Here is a 23,132-nt window from a genome sequence, read left to right as displayed (position 1 = left end):
TTCCTTAGCTTGTTTTAGACCTATTTCGGGTTTGGAGTTTAGATCTGAGGTTGCTACTCCAGATCTAGACTTGTGATGGCCTAGAATGTCATAAAGCTCCTATCTATGAGTTGTTGGTGAAGCCTCTTAGTCCTTAACCCTAGCCTTAGTGTGTTTTGGGCCTATATCTCCTTGGTTTCACATAAAGTTTGCAACTTTATGTGAGGGTTAGACTGTAGAAGAGTGGATCTATGCATTGGAGCCCCTGCATGGCTCGAAAAGCCACTGTATGAATTAAGAACTGGAGAGACTCGGCGAGTATGAACATGTGCATGGACTCGGCGAGTTGGAATAACAACTCGGCGAGTTTGTTGAAGATTGACTTGGACTCGACGAGTCTGTTCTTGGACTCGATGAGTCTGGTCGTGGAACCCTAACCTCTTCTGGTTAAGCCATGAATAGGAGAGTCGAGGGACGACTCTGTGAGTTGATCACGATGAGACTCGGAGATCGTTGAACTCTACGAGTGTTGGGGCGACTCGGAGAGTTGAGTCGTGTTATGGGAGTTTCTGAGTATAGGAACTCGACGGGTTGACTCGGCGAGTAGAATCAACCAGGAAGGTTGACTTTGACTGATGATTTTGACTTTGACCAAGAGTTAACCATTTTGACTTCCAAGGGTATTTTGGTAATTTTGGTATTTATGGAATTGGTTCTTTGGTAGTGTTCTGTGGTGATGTTTGTGTCGATGGCTGGAGCAGCTTGGTCTTATCTCTTCAGTCGGCAATTGCAGGTGAGTTATCCTCACTATATCGACAGGGTCTACGGCACCAAGGTCGACCCTTTGTCGGATGGAAATCTGGGTATTGTTTGTTATGTTATTGCTTTGCTAGATCTGCATCCTGGTATTTAGGATGGTGTTATATTAGCGACCTGGTTAAGGTCGGTACCCGGTATATAGGGTAAGGTTATGCTAGTGACCGGTTAGGTCGGAATCCTGGTTAGGATGTTGATATGATATGTGATCTGTTAAACTGTTTGTATGGTTAAGGATTTATTATGTGATTAATTGTTTTATGTGCACATGGTTGTTTGACGAGGGTTGGGTTGAGGTGGGTCCTGCTTTGTGATGTAGGCCAACATACCTAAGGCGGATCAGATATTCCGAAGGCCCAACGAGCGGTCCAGATAGGCTGAAGGATCCAAGAGGGCGGACCAGATGTGTCGAGCCTCGGAGAGTGGACCAGGCCGACTGAAGGACCGGTGTGGGTGGACCAATCATATTGTAGACCCAGAGAGTGGACCAGGTGGATTGAAGGCTCGGTGCAAGCAGACCAATCACACTGTAGACTCAATGTACATGGCTAGACTCGGAGGGTGGACTAGGTGGACTGAAGGCCCGGTGCGGGCGGACCAGTCACATAGTAGATCCGATGTGCATGGTTGTTCTATCTGTGATATGTTATGAGTATGTTGATGTGTGGTTGGTATTTTGGGGGAAACCCACTAAGCTTTCGGGATTACAGTTCAGTGTATTGTTTCAGGTACTTCAGGAGATCGTGGCAAGGCGAAGGCATGATCGTACCGCTCTTCATGTTTTATGATTTATGTGATATGGTTATGGGGGATACTTTGATGTTTAAACTATTTTGAAAACAAGATGTGAACTTAATGGTTTTTGAATGAATTAAAATGTTTAATTTGGCTTAAATTTTATGGTTGTTACATGTACGATCTACAAATGTTATCAGGTGTAACAATATAATATATAGTTGTTTTGTATTACACAATATGGTGTTGAAAAATGAAGATGTTGTTATATGTATGATATATAAGGTATCAATCTCCCCATCGATGTAAAAATTAAGGTATATATGATTATGGAATTGCGAGACTTGAAACCCACTATCGATTTCAAACGTATCTTCTATATCATATTGAACATGAAAATGTGTTTATTAAGATGGCTAGTACATTTTATTTATTGTTTTAATTGTCATATTTAGGATTTTAATTCTTGTTTATATTTGTGTATTCTTTTGATGAAATGTTTTTAGTAATCTTAGTTTTATGTATTTATTTATACTTTATTAAATGTTTTAATAATTTAAGGGAAAATCTTCAATAAAGTCTCATTATTTTTCCTTAATTTACGAATAAATCTCAACCTATAATTTGTTTACGAAAAATCATGAATTATCAGTAAAATGATGATCTAGTCTTTTTTCCGATTCACCAATTGCATAGATGATATGGGCGTCTACTCATTAAATGAGCTAGGAAAATCTCTATGAAAGTCTCATTATTTTATCATAATTTACGAATAAATATCAAAATAAATTTGTTTACGAAAAACTCAAATTATCGGTAAAAAAAACGGTTTGACCATTTTTCTCGATTTACCGGTTGTATTGTTGATGTGGGCACCTACTCATTAAAAGATTTGGGGAAATATACAGAAAAATCTCATTATTTTACCTTAATTTACTAATAATTTCCAAACTAAATTTGTTTACGAAAAAACATGAACTACCAATGAAAGTTATGATCCGACCCTTTTCTCCTTGTAACACATATTTTATCGTTTTCATTGTTGACGCGAACACCTAGTTATTAAATGTTATGTTTACCGTAAATCTTGATATTCATCTTATCAGCTCATTCTATGAGTAGGCGTCTACAGCAATAATGAAACCAGTAAATATGTCTTACCGATAAAAAAAAAGATGAAAATTAGCTGATGAGATGGAAATGCTAAGTTACATAAAATTAGGTAGACAATTTGAAATTTTCTTATAAAGTTTAAAATATTGAACTTGTTGCAGGTTTATGTAATTATTGTAATCTTTGGGCGTGTTCGGCACAAAGTGTTTGAGAGCTTCTAGCGTTTGACAAATTTAAATAGAAAGTCTTGTTTGACACTGCAAGTTTTTAGCGTTTAGTTTAAACAAAACGCTCCAAATCCAAATGCTACTTCACGTAGCGTTTAACAAAACGCTACCAGCTACAATCTACCCGCTACCCGCTATCAACTATTTTGCTAAACACGCCCTTTGTTGGATGCATTTCATATTCCAAAAAATATGCAATGTAGAATGATATCAGGTTTTACGGTAAATTTAGCATTATATAACCTAACATACCAATCTCATCGACTCATTAATGAGTTGGCATACAGTTAATCAATCAAACCAATAAAATGTGTTACAAGGAAAAAATGTCAAATCGTCAATTTTACTAGTAATTCATGTTTTGTTGTAAACAAATTTTAGTTTTGGATTTATTTGTAAAATATGATAAAACAATTAGACTTTAATAGAGATTTCACCATTTCATTTAATGAGTAGGCGTCCACATCAACAATGAACCCGATACGAAAAATGATCAAATCATCATTTTTACAGGTAACTTATGTTTTTTTGTAAATACTTTTTAATTTATGACTTATTCATAAATTAAGATATATGTAGTGCGTTGTAAAGATCGAAGAAATGCTAGAGAAGGAATACAAGGGTTAGGGATGTTCACGATCCATTTTTTTTTGTCAAACCGAAGCCAAAGTTAGTAACATTTTTTGTCAACTGAAAACTAAAGCCAAACTATTGAAAATTAAAACTGAACCAAACTAAACCGCTACTAACGGTTTGATTCCGATTTGATTTCACGGTTTGGACTTTCTAAGGTTATTTGAGTCGAGCCAATTAAACTAATTTTGATTTAAAAAAAAAAAAAGAACTTCTATCCGTCAACAAATTTGCTATTGAAGTGGAGAGAATGGTGGATTAATCCCTCCGCCCTGATGTCAAAACAATCATCCGTCCTGACGTCAAAACAATCATAAAATTTATTTAATAACTAATAAGGATATGTGTAGGGGGTTGACTGCTACATAATTTACTAAGTTTGATTATAAGACATAAGTTTAAGTTAGTCGGTTTTAATAAAAACTAATATATATATATATATGGTTAGGTTCATTTGAAACCACCTATATTTTGTGAGACCGTGAGACGCATTTTTTTATTTTTTTTAGTTAATTCATGTTCCGAAAATAATATTTAAAAAAAGAATTTTTTGATTTTTCCATTTATTTTGCATTTTAAAATTATTTTTAGAATATGTACAGTGTAATATTCTATTTAGAATATTTCACGTATTTTTCAAAAAAAATAGAATTTTTTTTATTTTTTTTTAATTTTTTTAGTTAATTCAAGTTCCGAAAATAATATTTAAAAAAAGAATTTTTAGATTTTTCCATTTATTTTGCATTTTAAAATTATTTTATAGAATATGTCAGTGTAATATTCTATTTAGAATATTTCACGTATTTTTCAAAAAAAAAAACGGAATTTTTTTTATATTTTTTATATTTTTTTTAGTTAATTCAAGTTCTGAAAATAATATTTAAAAAAAGAATTTTTGGATTTTTCAATTTATTTTACATTTTAAAATTATTTTTAGATTTGGTCTCACGGTCTTACAAAATTAGAATGGTCTCAAATGAACCTGGACATATATATATATATTAGAACTATATATAAATTACATATAAAAAAATAATTTATATATCTTTACAAGGTTTGAAAATTTGAAACCACGAACCAAACCATTTGTTAGGGTTTCATAAGCCAACCACAAAAATATAAATAAATAATACAAACCATGAAATGAAACGAATCTCCGATTAATACCTCCACCTATTTATTTTTTATATGAGAAATTGAATATCCTTTTATTTTTTGCTCTTATATATCTTCCTACCTAATAAAATGATGAAATGTGTAACATTTAATATTTATTTAATGAGATTTAATGTTATTTTAGAATATTAATATGATACATATCATCAATTAAATTGGGGGGGGGGGGGGGGGTGTTTGGTTTAGCTTTTATGGGGCAAAAGTCTTTTTTGTAAAAGAATTTTTTACAAAAGTTATTTTTTAAAATGTGTTTGGATTGACTTTTGAACGGAAAAAATAAAAAATTAAAGTGTTGGTTTAAGTTTTACATGTAAAATGATAAAAAAATAAAAAAAATAAAAAAAAAAGACATGTTTAGGGTAGATGAGAGGTATATTAGTAATTTAATATTTTTAGCTGGTGAAAAGTTGGAAAAAATCAGGTAATCCTGACTTTTCAAAAAGACTCAAATTACTCTATGGGAAAAGTTATTTACAAAAGTTTTTTTCCCTTTGCCAAACATCTTTTAAAACTTTTTCTAAAAGATAAAATCAAAAGTCATTTAAAAAGTTATGCCAAACATCCTCTTGATAGCAAGATTTGTAGGATTTAAAGGTAGGAGGATATTTAATTTCTCTTTTTATATAAACTTCTTTTGCAAAGAAACAAAAAGCAAGGGAGGAATACGTAACTTTTAGTACAACAGACTCCACAACCTCTAAAACCCTAAAAACTCGTCCCCTCCACATATCGTGCCTCTTCCGCCCTTCTCAGTTTCTTGCGGGCTTAAAGTTTTGCATACATAAAGAAACCGAATTTTTCTTCTTCCGTCAAGATGCCGACGATTAGCGATGGTATCACTAAAGCTGAAAAGAAGAGCAAGAACAGAGACCACAAGCGAAAGCTCGAAGACCCAGAGCCTGAACTCGTTGTAGAATCCAAAAAGGACAAGAAAAAGAAGAAAGAAAAGGTCGAAACCCCCCAAGAAATTGTAAATGGAAACGAAATCCTGAATGGGTCAGACGAGTTGAGCGAGAAGAAGAAAAAGAAGAAAAAGAAACAAAAGAAAGAGGAAGAAGAAGAAGGAATTAAGAACAATGGCGGTGAAGTGGAGGAGGTTAGAGAAACCGAAGATAATGTTGTGGTCTCTGGTAAAGATATTAATGATCCAAAGTACAAAGCTTTGAGTTCCTTTTCAGAATCTAAACTTTCTGAAGAATTGCTAGAGTGTTGCAAGAATTTCAATAAGCCTTCGCCAATTCAATCGAATTCGTGGCCTTTTCTTTTACATGGTCGTGATTTCATTGGGATTGCTAAAACTGGGTCAGGTAAATTTGATCATATGCTTTAAATCACTATGGGTTTTAATTATAAAGTAGAGGTTTCGTGGTTTGGGGTTTAAAGTTTTGATTTCGATTTGATCAGGGAAGACACTGGCCTTTGGGATACCTGCCATGAATCATATTTTGAACAAGAGGAAAAACAAACCAACCAAGAAAGTGACTCCACTTTGCCTTGTACTTTCACCCACAAGGGAACTTGCCCAACAGGTGCGTATTCCATTCCAGTTACAGAAGTAGTCTCGTTTTTAGAATGGTTGATAATTATGATCTTCAATTTCTCGTAGTTTATTGAACTTATTCTAGTTTCGATTCTTATTATTCAATCTGTAATTTGATTTGTCTGATGAGAGATTGGCTAACTTGAGTTGTATTTGGCAGATTTTTGACGTTCTATCTGAAGCTGGGAAACCCAGTGGGGTTCGATCAGTTTGTGTGTATGGAGGAACTTCTAAAGGACCCCAAATTTCTGCTCTAAAATCTGGCATGGTAAGATCACATATCCACTCTTCGCTTTTCTAAAGATCCTTTGGGTAAATTCTTCACTTGGCTTTTATTTGAATGGGTCATAGTAAGGGTATATTTTGGTCTAATCAATTTCTTCAATCTTTTGTGACGATTGATCATGGACAAAATAGGAAACCATTACTTGAAACTTCCATGGAAATCTTGGCATTTCATGGTACATCCCAAAATGAAAACTCTTGTGGTTTTCATGATACAAAAGGAATGTTTGTTACTCTTAAGATAATGATTGTGTATTTTATATGATCATTCAACTTAACTTCACGCTTTTGTCAACTTAAATTAACTTATTGCTTGCTGTTTCTTCACATCTCTATCAGGATATTGTTGTTGGAACTCCTGGTCGTTTGAAAGACTTAATAGAAATGGGAGTATGTCAGCTACAAGAGGTCTCTTTTGTGGTAAGAACATCTTATTGGCCTAGGAAGGAATAAACAGTTACCAAATTTTTATCTTTATGACCTTTTTTTTAGAAGAAAACAGTTATGAAAGTGTAAATGCTTTAGGCAAAGGCATATCTTGAATTTGACCTTTCTTATAGGTACTTGATGAAGCTGATCGAATGCTTGATATGGGATTTGAACCAGAAGTTCGTTCTATTCTTAGCAAAACAAGTTCTGGTATGTGACTATTTAACAACATTTATCAGAGTACTAAATTTGACATAAAAATCTAATAAACTTTTAATATATGTAGTTCGCCAAGTTGTAATGTTCAGTGCAACATGGCCCTTAGCTGTGAATCAACTTGCTCAGGAATTTATGGATCCAAATCCTGTGAAGGTATATAAATCTTTCTTCTCTGCATTGTTTACTAAAATCAATAGTTTTGGCAATAAAATGATTTTTTTTTTTTTTTTTTTTGTGTGGATAATTGTATTTAGATATGCTGCAATTCACCTTGGATTAATATATTATTTTCCAGGTTGTTGTAGGTTCGGAGGATTTAGCTGCTAACCATGATGTCATGCAGATAGTGGAGGTATTGCAATCTGCTATTTTGTTACACTTTCATGTTCTTGTAATGTAATATTTTCATTGATGTATCTTTATTTTTCATGTAGGTTTTGGAAGATCGAGCACGTGATGAACGTTTAGTTACATTGCTAGAGAAATACCACAAGTCAAGAAGGTTTAATATTTCTTGCAATCACCTTTTTGTTTCTTTCAGTTTGTGTTCCTCTTTGTTTTCACATGAAAACTTTGAACTTAATCTGGTATTTTGTTTTGTCTAAAATCTCAGGAACAGAGTACTGGTTTTTGTTTTGTACAAGAAGGAAGCATCCCGAGTTGAGAGCATGTTGCAAAGAAGGTGCTTTTCTTTACCATAGTTATGAGGACATGAGTACTTTTGCTCTTTACACTGAACTTATTTATTGTTCTTTATATTTTTGTAGGGGTTGGAAGGTTGTTTCCATAAGTGGCGACAAACAACAAAGGGCACGTACTGAAGCACTTGCTTTATTCAAGGATGGTAGCTCTCCACTCTTGGTAAGTATCCATTAAGTGCTTTCTGTATTAAGTCGTTCTTTCTACATTAAGAGTTTATCTGATTGATATGTGATGTATGCAGATAGCAACCGATGTGGCTGCTCGAGGTCTGGATATTCCAGATGTTGAAGTTGTAATAAATTACAGCTTCCCGTTGACCACAGAGGATTATGTCCACAGAATTGGGAGAACAGGACGTGCTGGGAAGAAGGGTGTTGCACATACCTTCTTTATGAAGGAGAATAAGGTAATTCTACCACCACCACCAGTGTGTGTTTGTATGTTTGCTTTTTTATATATAACAAAAATGCAATGTAATGTGATTCAGGCACTTTCTGGGGAGCTGATAAATGTGCTTAGAGAAGCGGGACAGAATGTACCTGCTAACCTGTTGAACTTTGGGACTCATGTCAAGAAAAAGGTTTGACTTTTGTGGTTAATTGGTCCATTTGTTAAATTCAAAATTGAGATTGAAAATTATATTTTTATTTGTGGATGAAGGAATCGAAGCTGTATGGAGCCCATTTCAAAGAGATATCTGCAGATGCGCCTAAAGCCACAAAGATTACATTTGACTCTGATGAAGATTGATTCAATTTTTTGACCAAAACCATGTGTTCTTGATATATTTTCTCATTCGAATGTTTCCTTTTCTTTTTTATTTATTATGTTAGATTCATAGTTGGATAAATATGATGAAACTGCAACATTACTATCAGCTTGTAGTGTATTTATATGATCTGATTATTTATGCAACGTTTTTGTATCCTTATTTATCACTCTTATAAGCAAGTCTACGAGAACTAGAATGTGTTGATCATATTCTTATTCTTACTTTTACAATGGTTATGGTAATGTTAAAATTATAAAAATAACAACTTTTTATATTTGTTAAATGCTCACTAAAAGAAAATGTGTAAGCAAAATATGCATTAAACAGATTCAACTGGTGCAGTAAAATATCAATTACAAAATGACTTAAAGTGATAAAATTACAATAAATATTTTAACATGTATGAAAAAAAAAAAAAGGCTCAATTTGTTTTAGTTTTTTAATGTGTCAAAATACATGTCATGGGAACCTTGTAATTCACAAACTTTACAGAGCTGTTTGTAACTCACTAATTGTAACGTCATTATTGCCACTTTGTGTGCGACTTAAATCTACTTGATGCTATTTCCAGAGAGTTTAAATTTTAAAAGAGGCCAGAAAATACATTGCTATTTCCTGCAAAGTATAAACCAGCTTCAGGGTGAAAATGAAAACAAGCTATTTCTTGGGGGATTACATGCTTCCACGACTTTGATTAGTCCACACCTAAAGTATTGAAAATGAAGTTCAAATGCTAAATGCAAGAAATAGCATTGTACTTTAATTTAGTTGTGTAGTATAGCACCCTAATTTCATTTCTTTCTATTACAGCATTAAATTTTTATTTTTCCTTCCTAAACTAATGTACTTTGATAAATTTAGGGTTGAAATGCACCCGATATGTGAAAGATTATATGTTTCTTTTTTGTATATAAAAGAAGATACTCAAAAACAAACAAAAATTGCATCACTTTATCATAAAGACACTACAGTGCCTTAAAATAAAACAAATAGTACCCCACATTATAAGCTCCTTGCTTTCTCTTCATTCATCAGATGTACTTTCATCAGGAGAAGGGGGAAACACTTGCTTAATCAACTCCACCAATTCAGCCACATTTTCACCAAGGCGTGTCTCAAGACCCTCTATCAGGGGGTCGATTTCCACTTCACAAGTCGGCCTAATGTTGATGACACTTGTCATCTCAGGGTTTGAAAGCTTGTAAGGTTTACATTTTGTCACAAACTCAACAATGCTTTCTCGTGTTTGACTGGGAGCCACAGTCTTCTCTAGGTGGTCATAAACCTTGAATTCTGAAGGTTTTAGGGGAGCAAGCACCTTTGTGGGATCTTTTGCAGCCCCTCTAGAACGTAGGAAATCCAGTACTTCAAAATTTGTAAGAAGCCCTGCATTCTCTTTCAGTATCTTCATCACTAAAAACAGCTAACCTGATTTCAATGCACAATATTAGGAAGAATCAAAGACAAATCACGATTACTATACAAGTAACAACCAGTAATAACAGACTATCACTCAAATCAGCCTTCTCCTATGTAAAAAACCCTAACAAATTATTAACAATAACCAATAAACAGGCATATGATCACTAGAAAGAACAAGTAATTTAACTTATGATTATTGTCTGTAACCAGTAAAGATTAAGAAATCATCCTGTTTATTCTTCGTTTTTTGCGATTGTCGGATTGGACTTTGCAGATACACAAGTAGAGTCGTTAATAGTCAATGAAAATTCAAGATTAATAAGAATCACTAAATTCACAAAACGGTGAAATCGAAATTAAAAATTAATGGGTGTAATGGAACATAAATCGTATGAAGAAAAGGAAAACCTGTTGAGGACAAGAAGACGAGATGCAGTCGTCGAATAGAAGTATTAGGGTTAGGTGGTGGAGGAATGGGAATGGGAGAGAAAAACGCCGGCAGGGTAAAATAAAATAAAAAGTGTGAAAAAGATTCGAACCCTAGACTCCGATGAGAGTAGGACTATTGATTGGATGGCTAAACAACTAATGTAACGCATCATTAACAATTTTCTTTCTACGTTTCATATATATTCTTCTTAAAACTACTAGTCCAACTAGACAACTAGTACAATCCTTGTATATTTGGTTTATGTTTAAATTAGTTTAGTTTTTGGTAATTATTAGTTTAGTATTTTGGTTTATTTTAGATATTTTGGTAATGGTATTGATGAATGCCTAGATCATCGGGGTATTTGTATCAACATCCGAAACAAATTGGTTAGCCGTATTTTCGGTTCGAATCCAAAAATACACTCTGATGCTAGAGTATATGCGAAGGTGAATAATAGTGAACTATAGAAGAAGAGTTTAGATGTTTAGAGTATATATAATATGCAACATGTTTGACATCTTCCCCTCCCTTTGTATTTATATATGATAAATATTTATTGGTTTCGAACCATGATTTTTAGAATAATCCATTTGAATTTGAATAAAAATTGCTTTGAATTCGAGATAGACTCATTTAAAATGTATATCAGATAATGTATATATTGAATAGTATAAAATGGAGGAGTACGTAATATATATATATATATATATATATATATATATATATATATATATATATATATATATATATATATATATATATATATATGTGTGTGTGTGTGTGTGTGTGAGTGAGAGATATATCATTAGATATATTGGTAATTTATAGTTTGATTTATGTTGTTATTTTGGTTAGTGATAGACATAAGGGGTTCCTAGGGTGGTCGGTGTAACCCCTCAAATTTTAAAGCACAATGTAATTTTTTTAGAAATTTTCCAACATAATGTAAAATTTTTAGCATGTCACTCCTAAAATCATGTATGCAACCATTGAGATTTCGTGTTGCGTCCGTCACTAGTTTTTGTAATTGTTAGTTTGATAGTTTTGTTTATATTAACGTATACATTTATTTTGTAGTGGGGAGATCCTGTTGATGTTATTATCAATAACTTGACATATAGTGCGGAACTTGTAAACTTGTTTGTAAGTTTCGATCAATGTCAAAACAAGATGATACTAGGCGGCTTGAGGGGAATGAGGGGCGCAAATAACAATTTAGAGTAGTTTTATGTTTTATTTTATGTTTGATGTTTTAAATTTGTGTATTTGCTTGATAAAATTAGTTCAAATAATTATTCCAAGTGCAAAATAAATTTTATGCTTGCATATTTTACACATATTTAATTATACAATCATTCATCATATGATATTTATATTTTATTTGGGCAGGGTTATATATGTATGTAGTTGATGGGGTTTTGAATTCTCATAAATCTATTTACTAACTTATTATGTTATTGTTATTTTAAAATTTTAATATTAGTTTCTTATTATAGCTTGTATTTGTTTGTCAAAATTTATCTGCCAAGTAATTAAGGAATATAAGGTCAACATCAATTCAGACAATGGAGTCAACCTCCGGCATTATTACAAAAATAATTAACTGGAGCCTGCATTTGGAGCATGGACAATGTATTCGTCGGCTTCTTGTTCTCTCCGGAAATCACTTGGGAGATGCTTTTTAAATCAAAGACTTGGTGTAATAACCACCACACAATATATTTAATTAAATGAAAGACATGATGTGACCAATTTTTAAAATGTTGCATGAAATGATAAAAAGCATCAAATAAAAATTAATAAAAAAATATTGTAGGATCTTATTTGTGAGTATTTAATTTTACATTAAATGATACAAATGATAGTTTGTGCGCTCGTTGAATTAAATGGTTGAAATAAAGTGTATGTTGTATTCATTGGTAAATTATATGTTGTATTTTAATACTTTAACTTTTAGCAGTTAACACCAAATCAGCTAAGTTGGATAGTTTTTGTATGGGAAAATTTAGTTACGTTGTTAATTTAGGAAGAAAATAATTCTTGATGGTAACTAACTGTTACGTTTGTTTTTATTTGGTAAAAAAAAAATATGTACTCAATATACTATCAAACTTGTTGTTTGTGTTCACATAACCCTTTTGACCGACTTTTGACCTGTGATAGCCGGTTAAAGGGTTATGGTGAACACAAACAACATGTTCGATGATATATTGAGTACAAAAAAAGAAAATGAACCAAATGAGAACAAATGCAACAGTTGATTACCCTTCTGATTCATTTTCCTTTAACCATTTACAGCAAATCTCACGTCATCTCCTGCTGATATTAATGACTTTATGAGATTCATTATTGTTTATCTTCAAAACATAACCCATGAAAGAATATTATTCCTAGATGTACAATTTTGTAATGCACTTAAATATTTATTAGGGAAATCTTGACTAAGCAAATGCATTTCATGACTACATTTACATTTCCAATCTAATGATTTAGCGTATTATGGATTCTAGATAAGTCTACAAAGGAGTGAAATCACAAGTGTTGTGATTTTTTAGTTTACTTAGCTTTAAGATTGAATTCATGGGATAACCAGATAAAATACAACATTTATATGTACAATATCATGCAGTTTTTGCAGACACATCACCATAATATACATTGAGGTAAATGTTTATACTGATAAATATACCTCTCATACACAATAATATCCTTTTGCATAGAGGTGTAGCTAACCACAGTAAGCATAGAATAAACCATGTTTTAACGAAGTTACCCCTCCGAAATGCTCTTCATATACGTTATGGCCAAAAAAGGTTGCAGTCACTTTAATTTCATTTAGTTTTTCGAGGAAAATGACTTAGGAGGGTAACCAATTGTTGAGTTTATTCTCATTTGGTCATTTTTCTTTTTTTATAGTCACTATCATCGAACTTGTTGTTTGTGTTCACCATAACCATTTGACTGGCTATTACATGTCAAAAGCCGGTCAAAAGGGTTATGGTGAACACAAACAACAAGTTCAATGGTATATTGAGTACAAAAAAAGGAAATAGACCAAATAAAAACAAACGCAACAGTTAGTTACCATCAATAGTCATTTTCCCTAATTTAGGAGTCATATCTTCTAATATTAGTAATTTATTATATCGTGGGTGTGTTCATCAAAGGTTATTGGAATAAAGTGAAATTCTATGGTTTAACTTATGATGGTAAAGATCTCAATTGTGATCTTATCATCTTACAAGTTTAAAACAACAACAACAACAACAACAACAACAACAACAATAATAATAATAATAATAATAATAATAATAATAATCTCAATCATGATTGATTTGAAACAGGATTTACACCTGGATCTTAAGATCTCAACTAAAAAACTGATACGAGAATAAACCAATCAACCTGTTAAAGATTCAGAAGATTGGGTTTCAGCCATGAAAAACCGGGTAATCAGTGTCTAAAAATCGGGTAATTGGTTTGTCTGTATTCGGTTCAGGTTTTGTTTAGGAAAATTTAAAGTCATGCCACCTTATTTTGTGAAGTTAAAGTCACTCTTCAATTTCTAAATTTTTTTAGTTAAGTTGAATACTCAACTCATTATTACATAATAACCACATCCTATTTACCCATATTTTAGCATACTCAAAAAACTGTTTTTTTTTTTTTTTGTTCAACCCAAAAAAATAGAACAAGATTGGACAGAGTCCCGCTCATGCTCCTGATTGAGTATGTTCAAAGGACATAAATACCCTCATCCCATCATTAAAAATAGTCTTATCGAACTTGTCCAACCAGTTTCTCTTCAAATATGACCCAGGTATTCGGTCTTCACTAAAAGTGGCTAAATCATCAAATCGATGACATGTTTATGCATTAAAGGAAAAAACCATAATACAAATATACTAGAAACATGGCTTACCTTGCCATTTATGAAAATACAAAATTCAAAGTCATAACAGACTAGGCAATAAAATACAATGTTGAAACATAAAAACAACTAATCATACTACAAATGGGCTAAGAAATTTTCGTCATCATTTTCTGCAAAAGGGTTATTATGTCAGATATAAATCTATACACAGCAGAGAACTAAATGTCTGTCTGGCTGTTGAGACTCGAACCCTTGACCTTTTCCCGCAAGTACAGAACTTTGCTATGCCCAAGGGGCAATTTTGTCATTTTATTGAAGATCCTTGGAACTTGTCTCCCCGCCATTTTTCCACAAGTAATTGGATGACCCCGATAAAAGGAAAGAGAAATTGTCTGAATCTTCAAATAAACTTCGAGGAAACTCCTGAAACCTGTTCATATTTGATTCTATGTTCAAAGGCGAAAAACAAGTACTCGGGTCACCCACAGATCCATTTGAATTGAAATTAAAATCAAAGAATCCAACTTCTTTAGACCCTTCAATGTTATTATTATAATTATCCCCATGATCATGTCCACCAACTGCTCCTCCTTTCGGATCATCCACTGGAATTGCAGGAGTGTGGCCTTGAAAAAGAGCAATGTGTCCAAAAAGTTTATCTTTTCTTGAAAACGTTGTCCCACATGAACAAATCCACCTGTCACGTCCACAATGCTTCTCGTGTGTTTTAAGATCTGCAATCACTGAAAACTTCTTGGTGTTACAACGGCTACATGTATAGCTTTTATCACAATGGGTTCTTTTATAATGATTCTTTACACATAAGATTGTCTTCAATGGCTGAAACTTCTTGTGATCTTTATTCCTTTTACAACCAACATAAGGACATGAATATCTCTTGATAAGCTTCACCTCTGTACCTGGATCTTTATGGGGTTTTGCTAATGCTGCTGGGGTTTTATACTCGTCTCCATGACCTCTCATATGCATTCTCAAATTGGCATCCCGTTTGAAACCTTTCCCACAAATCACACAGAAATGAGTGTGGGGTGCAAGAATTTCGTCTTTTTCAAGCTGCAAGATTTCGTAAGAACCAGGGGGGAGATTCTCTCCTTCATCAACATCATCATCATGTTCTTCATGGACATCCATATGATCAGTTTCATTCGAATGATCTTCGATCTTGCTTACCATATTCCCATGAGTGTTACCATCACTATCATTATTATCATCACAATGATTATGTTGTGGAAGGCTGACAACTCCATTACCAACAGATGGATTTGGATTTGGATGTTTGACAGCTGGAAGAAGGCTGCCTGCAGTGGATATGAGTTGAATTATAATCGAAGTCAGATCTGCAGTAACAAGTTGCTGCTGTTGAATCAGAAATTCATTTGGTTGATCCATAGATGATTTGGAAACGATTAATTGCACAAGTTCCTGGAGTTGATGAATCTTTTCTTCCATGATAGAAAGATTACTCAGCATGGTTTTGGGATCCCATAATTGAGGTTTGATTTTAGCCTCGAGATCTTCTTGAATGAGCTTGATTTGGGTCAAAGAAGATGGGATTGTTTCCAATTTTTTTCTTATCATCATATCATAATCTAAACTGGAAGAGTTTTCCCTTTGCTGCTGTTGCTGTGAATCATAATTTGAGAAAAGCTGATGACTATCCCGACAGATTTCATCAAATAATTCATTAGAGGAAGAAGGCTTCGCCCATGGGTCTGAAGGTAGCTGTTTATTTCTAACATCCATTTCTTAGATCTAATAAAACAGTATTTCAATATCAGAATCTTAGAATCAATTCCCATCTACATGAAGAATATAGCAATTAAAAACCCTAAAATACTTAAATAACAAAGATCGACATACTGAAATGTTAACTTTTAATCCAATATGACATGTCATTTTGCTCATAAACACTAAAAAGACCCAAGTCAAACCCTATTGAAACAGAATTTTTTTATCATCAATCTGAACCAAAAGTCAACATACATTTGTAACAAAATTAGGGTCACAACACGACATGAAGATGGTGAATAGGAAGTTGTGGCATAGGAGTAGGCACGTATCCAGTTAAAACGAAACTCACAAACAAGAATCAATATAAACAGTCCAGCTTGAAGTTAAATTGATAAATAGCAAATGAGAAAATCAAAAAGAAGAAGGAGAGTCGTATACCAGATTGAAGAAGATTTGCATAATAGACGAAGAAGATGTCGATGTGGAGGTGGGTTTGAAGGATTGAATGAAAGGGGGGAAATGAAGAGAATGATAGAACAGAGAGAGAGTTAATCCGGAATCTGACTTTTGGTGTAAAAGTGTGTCCAAGTAGTTGTCTTCTTCGTAAATATAGCGAAAGAATCAGGGCCGTTGATCTTCTTGTTCTCTTTCTTTATTATTATTATTATTATTATTATTATTATTATTATTATTATTTTGTGCTTTTTTCCTATTGGTCAATGGTCTAATAACAAGCAAGCGGTTTGGCTTTCTCAACCTCATCATAAATAGAATAACTATATTCAAGGCATCATCATATATAAAAAAAAACTGATTTTTGTAGCATCAAAATTTTATTTAGATTTTGTGCAAATTGAGTATACTGACTATATGCTTAGGTAAATTTTAAGAAAATAAACAATTTTATTTATTATCGGCAAAGTAACCACCTATTCTGGAACGAGGTAATTCAGGATACAAAAATTATTCAAAAGAAATGTCATTTCATAAAAACCCAGAAAAAAAAAATTATAACCGAAGCTTTGAATAGTTTCAGTTATTTCAAACATAAATTCCACAAACCATATTAGTTTTAGATATTATATTGTGTAGTTTCTTTTTCCGGACTACTAGAGAGGGCCCTATCAAAGAAATTGAATGATAGAGATGCAGAAGTGTGTTTCCAAGAAGCTACCATTCGTGCATTATTATTGGAGTCAACTATATGTGGCAAGTAAAGTGGTAGCGACAACATCTAACACAAGACACATGGTGCCCTACTTTTGGCATACTACTTCGTTTTTTAATGTCAAAATTATTGTGTCAGTGTAATTAGATGTATTGGATGAGTTGTGTAATGATTAAAATATGTTTGAATTAAAACTGATAACCATTTATAGTAGATCAAAATAGATTGTATTGATGTACCTATGGTTTTCAAAACATGTCACGATGTACCAAGACAAGTTGAATATGCATTCTACATATTTTGACCTCTTAATCAAAATAAAACAAGAGATGTCTTTAATTGCTTGAACAAACTTTAACCATCTTTATATTTTGAAGCAAAAATTTTATAAAGTAATTGATGAAAAGCATAAAGATGCATGTAGAATAAGATTAACGATGTGAAGGAAACAACAACAACAACAATAGCTAATTAAGAAATTTCTACAAACACTTATGATGGAAATCATCTTTGCTTGGACTTGAGAGGGACGACTCCTTTGTAAAGTTGGACTTTTTCTTTCAATTGATCTCTTCTAGGGCGTGCGATTTTGTTGTTAGGATCAAATAGCAAGGCTTCCTCAAATGCTTTTAGAGCCGATTTATATTCTTTTATCTTCTCATAAGCATCGCCTAAATTGTTCCAAGCTGTCACATACCCTGGTTGAATCTTCACCGCTGTTTCAAGCTGAGATATTCCCTTCTCCGTTTTCCCATCACGCACGTAACTCACACCCAAAGCATTGTAAACCTGCAACCAATTTTTTAATTTAAAAAAAAAAAAAAACATCAAATCACACTTCCACACGTGTCCTTTTTTTTTAATACCTGGGCAAGATCCTGGTCATCTCCATCCCATTTATCAATAGCCTGATTTAAGTACTTTGTAGCAGCAGGATAGAATTTCCTTCTCAACATCACTGCCCCAAGTTCAAACAGCTCTGTTGCACTCGCGTCACCACTCCTCACTTGTTCCTGAGATTTTTTTTTTTTAAATAATTAAAAAAAACAAATTAATGAAAGTATGTTGCTATTGTTTGAGCAAAGTCGTCACCTGCAATTCTTTTGCAGAAAGATCAAGTTCTCTGCGGACAAGAACTTGGCGGATGACAAAAAAGGTCCCGACACCAAGCAACCCTAATAACAAAAGAAGGTATGACAGCTGGATCCCTAACTCAAACAACTCCCCAACCTCATAAACAGGATTCATTTTCTCATATTCACTTGCAGCTGCTGGGTTTGACCAAGTCAACAAACTCATTGACCCACTTGAAAACACTGCCATACTGATCAAATCCTTTTTTGAGTTTCTTGCATCTTTCCCACTTGCTGATTCTGCAACACAACAAACGGATTTCCATTATATTCTTTAGTGGATTAGTGGGATTTCTTTGAGATGTTTTAATGGCTAATGTACCTTTGTTAAATTAAAAAATGAAAAATTCAAGACCTTGGATGCTAGATTATGGTTACATTACCTTGTATTGTCCTTCTTCCATTGACTGCCAAAGACACACACCGCATATCAATATATTGCAGCCAATAAAGTGTATTCTTGACACAAGAATATGATCATTTTTTTTAAAATAAACGAGTAACTTCAGTTTCTACAATAATGAAGGGAAAATATAAGACTCGGTTTAAACTCAGCTTATGTAAGATACTGAAAATTGTTTTGTATTTGGGTGACATTGCTATAATTATATGGATTTTTCACTATACAACGTTGTAATAGGTAGAAATGAAAGCAGAGTGTTATAATAAGCAAATCAATGGATATGTTGCTATCTCTCACATTTAACCCTTGATCAAATGTTGAAAATGCTCCTTGTTTGGGACAAAACAAAGAAAACTTGTGGATCGCAATACCAAGGGACAAAAGAATAGACTAGGTTTAAAAACTTACACACAAAAATGTATGCAATTGTTTTTAGGACAACTCAAATTTGAAAATATTGCATTAAGAGGGAGTAAGTTATATGGGAGTAAGCACTTGCATATACTATACCTATACAGGTAACTAGTAAGAAACTTATGTGATTGCAACAGTCATATCGAGTTACAGTAACAGACAAAGACAGGGGTCAATGAAATTACCATCAAGTTTTGCTGAGGTAACTGTCTGAAAAGCTCCCAATTCTCTTCTACATGTCTGCGTTATGGTATGAAAGATACAGTTAGTATCCATATCAATTCTTTCTCAAACACGAATTCATATGGATAGTGTTGCAATGTCAAAAACAAATTTGTTACATCAAGTTGGAATTGGGGAAGAAACATTCAAAGTCAAGTGTAGCCTTGTTGTATTGAAACAGAAAGAGTCCAAAATCACAGTTCCGACTAATCAATCGACGCTAGAGAATGAAGTATTTATTGGCACGTTTCCGACACCATAGCATACGTTGATAAGAAACGAAATTATGGGTGAAGTTATAGAAAACTATAGAAGAGAAAAAGAGCAACCTGAACGGAGAAATGTTGGCCAGTGAAGTTAATCTTGATGGGAAGTTTGTGGGAAATAAAAGCGGGGATGAAGAGAGAACCGTGAGAGCGAATTAGTGAGATTTGTTTAAGAGGGGGTGAAATTCGTGATTGAAGGATCATCGTTTCTACTTCTGCCTGCTCAAGAACGCCTCGTCTGTTCAAAAATGGTGGATGGTCGTTGGAATTTGGATGCTTGAGAAGATAAGTTTATCTGTATCTTCCACGGTATTCCCATGCTTCGATACTCACCAGTATAAAAGAGAATGGCATCTTGTTTGCCGTTAAAAAAAATTATATTTTTACTTTTTTTTATGGAACAAAATTGCAAAAATGTCTCGGCAAATTTGTGTACTTTTGATACAAAACCATACATTGTTGTCCTATTGGTTTAATTTTAGATTTTTTTATTATTTTTGGTCCCTATACACTTAAAAAGATGATTATACCTTATAATTTATATTTTTCATTTTTTTTTAATTGCTGAAATACATAAATTAATTTAATTTATATTTTATTTGTTTTTTCTCCCTCAAAAACACACACACACCGGTAAAAGAAACGAAGAAAGAAATAGGGACAACCAAGGGCCGCCACCTACTGGTGACCCCTCACTACCGTGAACCACCATAAACGACCACTCTTTATCCCCTTCGTGTATTGTAGAATCCATTGCAACACCCACCTTTCACGTTTTTTGTTTTCCTTCTCCTTTCACTTCCAAGAACAACCACCACCAACGAGTGGTAGTGGTGGTGGTGGTGTTGTTGTGATCACCGAACATCACTAGGAACCACCTCTTCTCACCAGTTTTGCCAATCAGCAACAACCCAAACATACCCTTTGACCATTGTCACCTCCCCTCTCTATCTCCCTTGCTTATTTTCTCATATAATAATAGCCCCACTAGAGGTGGCTCAACCTCCCAAGAACCACCGGTTTCCACCCCGTCTTTCCCCCTGTAACGACGAGCAAACACCAACCCTCACTATGAGATCTTGACAAATGAAAACGATTTGTTTCTTATTGTTATCGATCAAAATCACAAAGCATCATCCAAAACAATTTGTAACTGTTGCACACACCAACTGTTCAACAGATTGCTCTAAAGAATAATCGTCTTCTAAAATGTTGTTTTTTTATTGGATTTGTTGTACAGATTGTAAACCCAAATGTGCATATCGACGTTCTGCAACATCACACAATAAGCCATGGGAGGGGAGGTGGAGAGGTTGGTAGAAAAACGGAGAGAAAGGGAGGGAAAGGGCAAATCGGAAACAACACAGCAGTATGAGGTTCGTGGGTTTGCTCAGCAATCGAAGAGGGGTGGATAGGTTGACAACCGGTTTTCCCGATGGGCTCTCTTCTTCAACTGTTAGCTCATCTCACCTGAGTTGTGGCTTCGAGGAAAGCAGGGGTCGAGCAAAACAATAATAGAGGGTGTTTGGGGTGATGTGTCTTAACAGGAGAGAGAGAGAGAGAGGGAGAGAGAGAGAGAGAGAGAGAGAGAGTGTGTGTGTGTGTGTGTGATAGGTTTATTTTGTTTTTGTTTTTCATTTTATTATAAAAATAAGAAAATAAATAAAAGAAATTAAAATATAATTATTTAAGGGGCATATTAGTCATTTTAGGTGGGATGTGGACCAAAAACACAAGAAAATACAACTATAAGGACCAAAACCACACAATGTATCTAAAATTGGACCAGTTGTGCACCAACATGTCATTTTGGACCAAAACTACAAAATTTTACCGAGCACAAGGACCATTTTTGCAATTTTGTCAACTTACTCACTTGTTATAAGGAGGAAAAGTATAAAGATATTTAATTTCCCATAAAAAAAATAGAATAACCTGATCATCAATTTTCATTTTTTAGTTATTCACTAACCTTACCATCGTAATATATCACAACAATACTATATTTTTCCAAAACTAATGAAATTTTCACTAGCAAATTCATGATATGTTTTTTCATGACAAAAACTGTAACGTCTCAAATTTCAAGTCCAAAAATTTTAGTTTTTAATATAACGGTTTGGAAAACATTTATCAGGAAACATCATTAAGTCATATATTTTATAAACATAATCCCGTGTCTGGAAATCATATCATAAAAGTAGGAACATTGTCAGAGTACAATCCCAAGAAATCTCGTAATGCGAAAATCCAATGTGCATGTGTATGATGTGCAGCTACCGCGCCGGCTCCTTCCCCTTCGCTGAAGAGGCACCTGAAACAAAACTGAAAACTGTAAGCACAAAGCTTAATGAGTCCCCCCACCGTACCTCATATCATACAATCACATAGCATACATACTGTCGGGCAATTCTGGGGTGCCCGACCTACCCGGTATGGTCATTTTGGGGTGCCGACCTACCCGTGTCAAGCCATTATGGGATACTGACCTACCCGTGTCAAGTCGTTCTAGGGTGTTGACCTACCCTTCAGTCCTAACAACCGAACCTCAAGGACTATTCCACCCCTACTATTATTATCACATATATCATAACATAACGTACTGTCAGGCATATCTGGGGTGTCCGACCTACCCTTCGGTCATAACAGCCGACTTAGGGACTATTCCCCTCTTACTACCACTATCACATATAACATATCGTGCCAACATATAACATATAAGGTAGTAGCAAACCTAGATGAATATCACAAAGACAATCATCTAACATACAACTTTTACTGGTGGGTCGGCATTATGGCCGTAGACCCACCGCTACTGGAAGGTAACTCACCTCATATGAATGAATGTTGTCAAACTGTAACGTCCGTAGATCCGGGCTAGTCAAATTAGACGATAAGCATCAAAAATGACTTTTTGATGGAAGATTATTTAGAAGGATTAATCTTAACCAAGTTTTATTATATGTCATAAGGTTTATGTGCATATAAAGAACGCCAAAATCCGAGTTATAACGAAGAAGTTATGACTTGTTGAAGTTTCGCGACAGAACCGGCATGACCCAGCGCGACGTAAATAGTGAATTTAAGGTAGATAGATATCTATCCTTAGTGATCTAAACAAGAGTCAAAGATTTCTTCGATAGTAGTCCAACGATAAAAAGACAGACGAAAACGTAGTTCATATGAAGGAGTTATGAATTCTGAATGGAGTTTTCCTGTCCCGACCTACTAAAGATAATAGATAAGTAATATACTTATAGTATATTAAAAATAAAGTCAAAATTAGCCAGTGGAGTCTAAACGATAGTTGTAGAGCATAATCTCACCTTCGCGTCGATATAAAGAACGTCGAAAACGGAGTTCATATGCGAAAGTTATGAATTTCTGAAGTTCGGGGCGCGAACCCCAAAGCTGTGTCA

The 23,132-nt window shown here is 33.8% G+C and overlaps 4 protein-coding genes across 5 annotated transcripts; 1 reads left to right on the top strand and 3 right to left on the bottom strand.

Annotated features, from left to right (window-relative positions):
• The first annotated feature begins 5,350 nt into the window (after positions 1 to 5,350).
• On the top strand, positions 5,351 to 8,792 carry STRS1 (DEA(D/H)-box RNA helicase family protein). The gene is made up of 13 exons (XM_078960682.1): positions 5,351 to 5,986; positions 6,084 to 6,208; positions 6,380 to 6,487; positions 6,844 to 6,924; positions 7,065 to 7,143; positions 7,220 to 7,305; positions 7,448 to 7,504; positions 7,587 to 7,654; positions 7,766 to 7,834; positions 7,920 to 8,013; positions 8,096 to 8,260; positions 8,342 to 8,434; positions 8,515 to 8,792. Exons 1-13 carry the CDS (start codon positions 5,494 to 5,496, stop codon positions 8,602 to 8,604), a joined length of 1,608 nt encoding a protein of 535 aa, XP_078816808.1. The 5' UTR covers positions 5,351 to 5,493; the 3' UTR covers positions 8,605 to 8,792.
• Positions 8,793 to 9,506: 714 nt separating this feature from the next.
• Positions 9,507 to 10,594, bottom strand: LOC145001184 (uncharacterized). The gene is made up of 2 exons (XM_078960573.1): positions 10,457 to 10,594; positions 9,507 to 10,054 (listed from the first exon to the last, which is right to left on the bottom strand). Exon 2 carries the CDS (start codon positions 10,035 to 10,037, stop codon positions 9,651 to 9,653), a length of 387 nt encoding a protein of 128 aa, XP_078816699.1. The 5' UTR covers positions 10,038 to 10,054; positions 10,457 to 10,594; the 3' UTR covers positions 9,507 to 9,650.
• A 3,790-nt stretch (positions 10,595 to 14,384) lies between these two features.
• STOP1 (C2H2 and C2HC zinc fingers superfamily protein) lies at positions 14,385 to 16,696 on the bottom strand. The gene is made up of 2 exons (XM_078960471.1): positions 16,546 to 16,696; positions 14,385 to 16,128 (listed from the first exon to the last, which is right to left on the bottom strand). Exon 2 carries the CDS (start codon positions 16,117 to 16,119, stop codon positions 14,665 to 14,667), a length of 1,455 nt encoding a protein of 484 aa, XP_078816597.1. The 5' UTR covers positions 16,120 to 16,128; positions 16,546 to 16,696; the 3' UTR covers positions 14,385 to 14,664.
• A 975-nt stretch (positions 16,697 to 17,671) lies between these two features.
• On the bottom strand, positions 17,672 to 20,038 carry LOC145000958 (Tetratricopeptide repeat (TPR)-like superfamily protein). Of its 2 annotated transcripts, XM_078960300.1 has the most exons (6): positions 19,777 to 20,038; positions 19,411 to 19,465; positions 18,792 to 18,815; positions 18,368 to 18,648; positions 18,142 to 18,288; positions 17,672 to 18,064 (listed from the first exon to the last, which is right to left on the bottom strand). In XM_078960300.1, the coding sequence occupies exons 1-6, from the start codon at positions 19,915 to 19,917 to the stop codon at positions 17,780 to 17,782; spliced, it is 933 nt and encodes a 310-aa protein (XP_078816426.1). In that variant the 5' UTR covers positions 19,918 to 20,038; the 3' UTR covers positions 17,672 to 17,779. The 2 variants fall into 2 exon arrangements, with proteins under 2 accessions (XP_078816426.1, XP_078816492.1); XM_078960366.1 differs by lacking the exon at positions 18,792 to 18,815.
• Positions 20,039 to 23,132: the final 3,094 nt, after the last annotated feature.

The sequence above is a fragment of the Lactuca saligna genome, chromosome 1 (genome assembly GCF_052625555.1).
Source record: "Lactuca saligna cultivar CGN05327 chromosome 1, ASM5262555v1, whole genome shotgun sequence".
Classification (NCBI taxonomy): Eukaryota; Viridiplantae; Streptophyta; class Magnoliopsida; order Asterales; family Asteraceae; genus Lactuca; species Lactuca saligna.
Note: the sequence above shows the minus strand (reverse complement) of the source record. Positions and strands in the feature narration are given on the sequence as shown.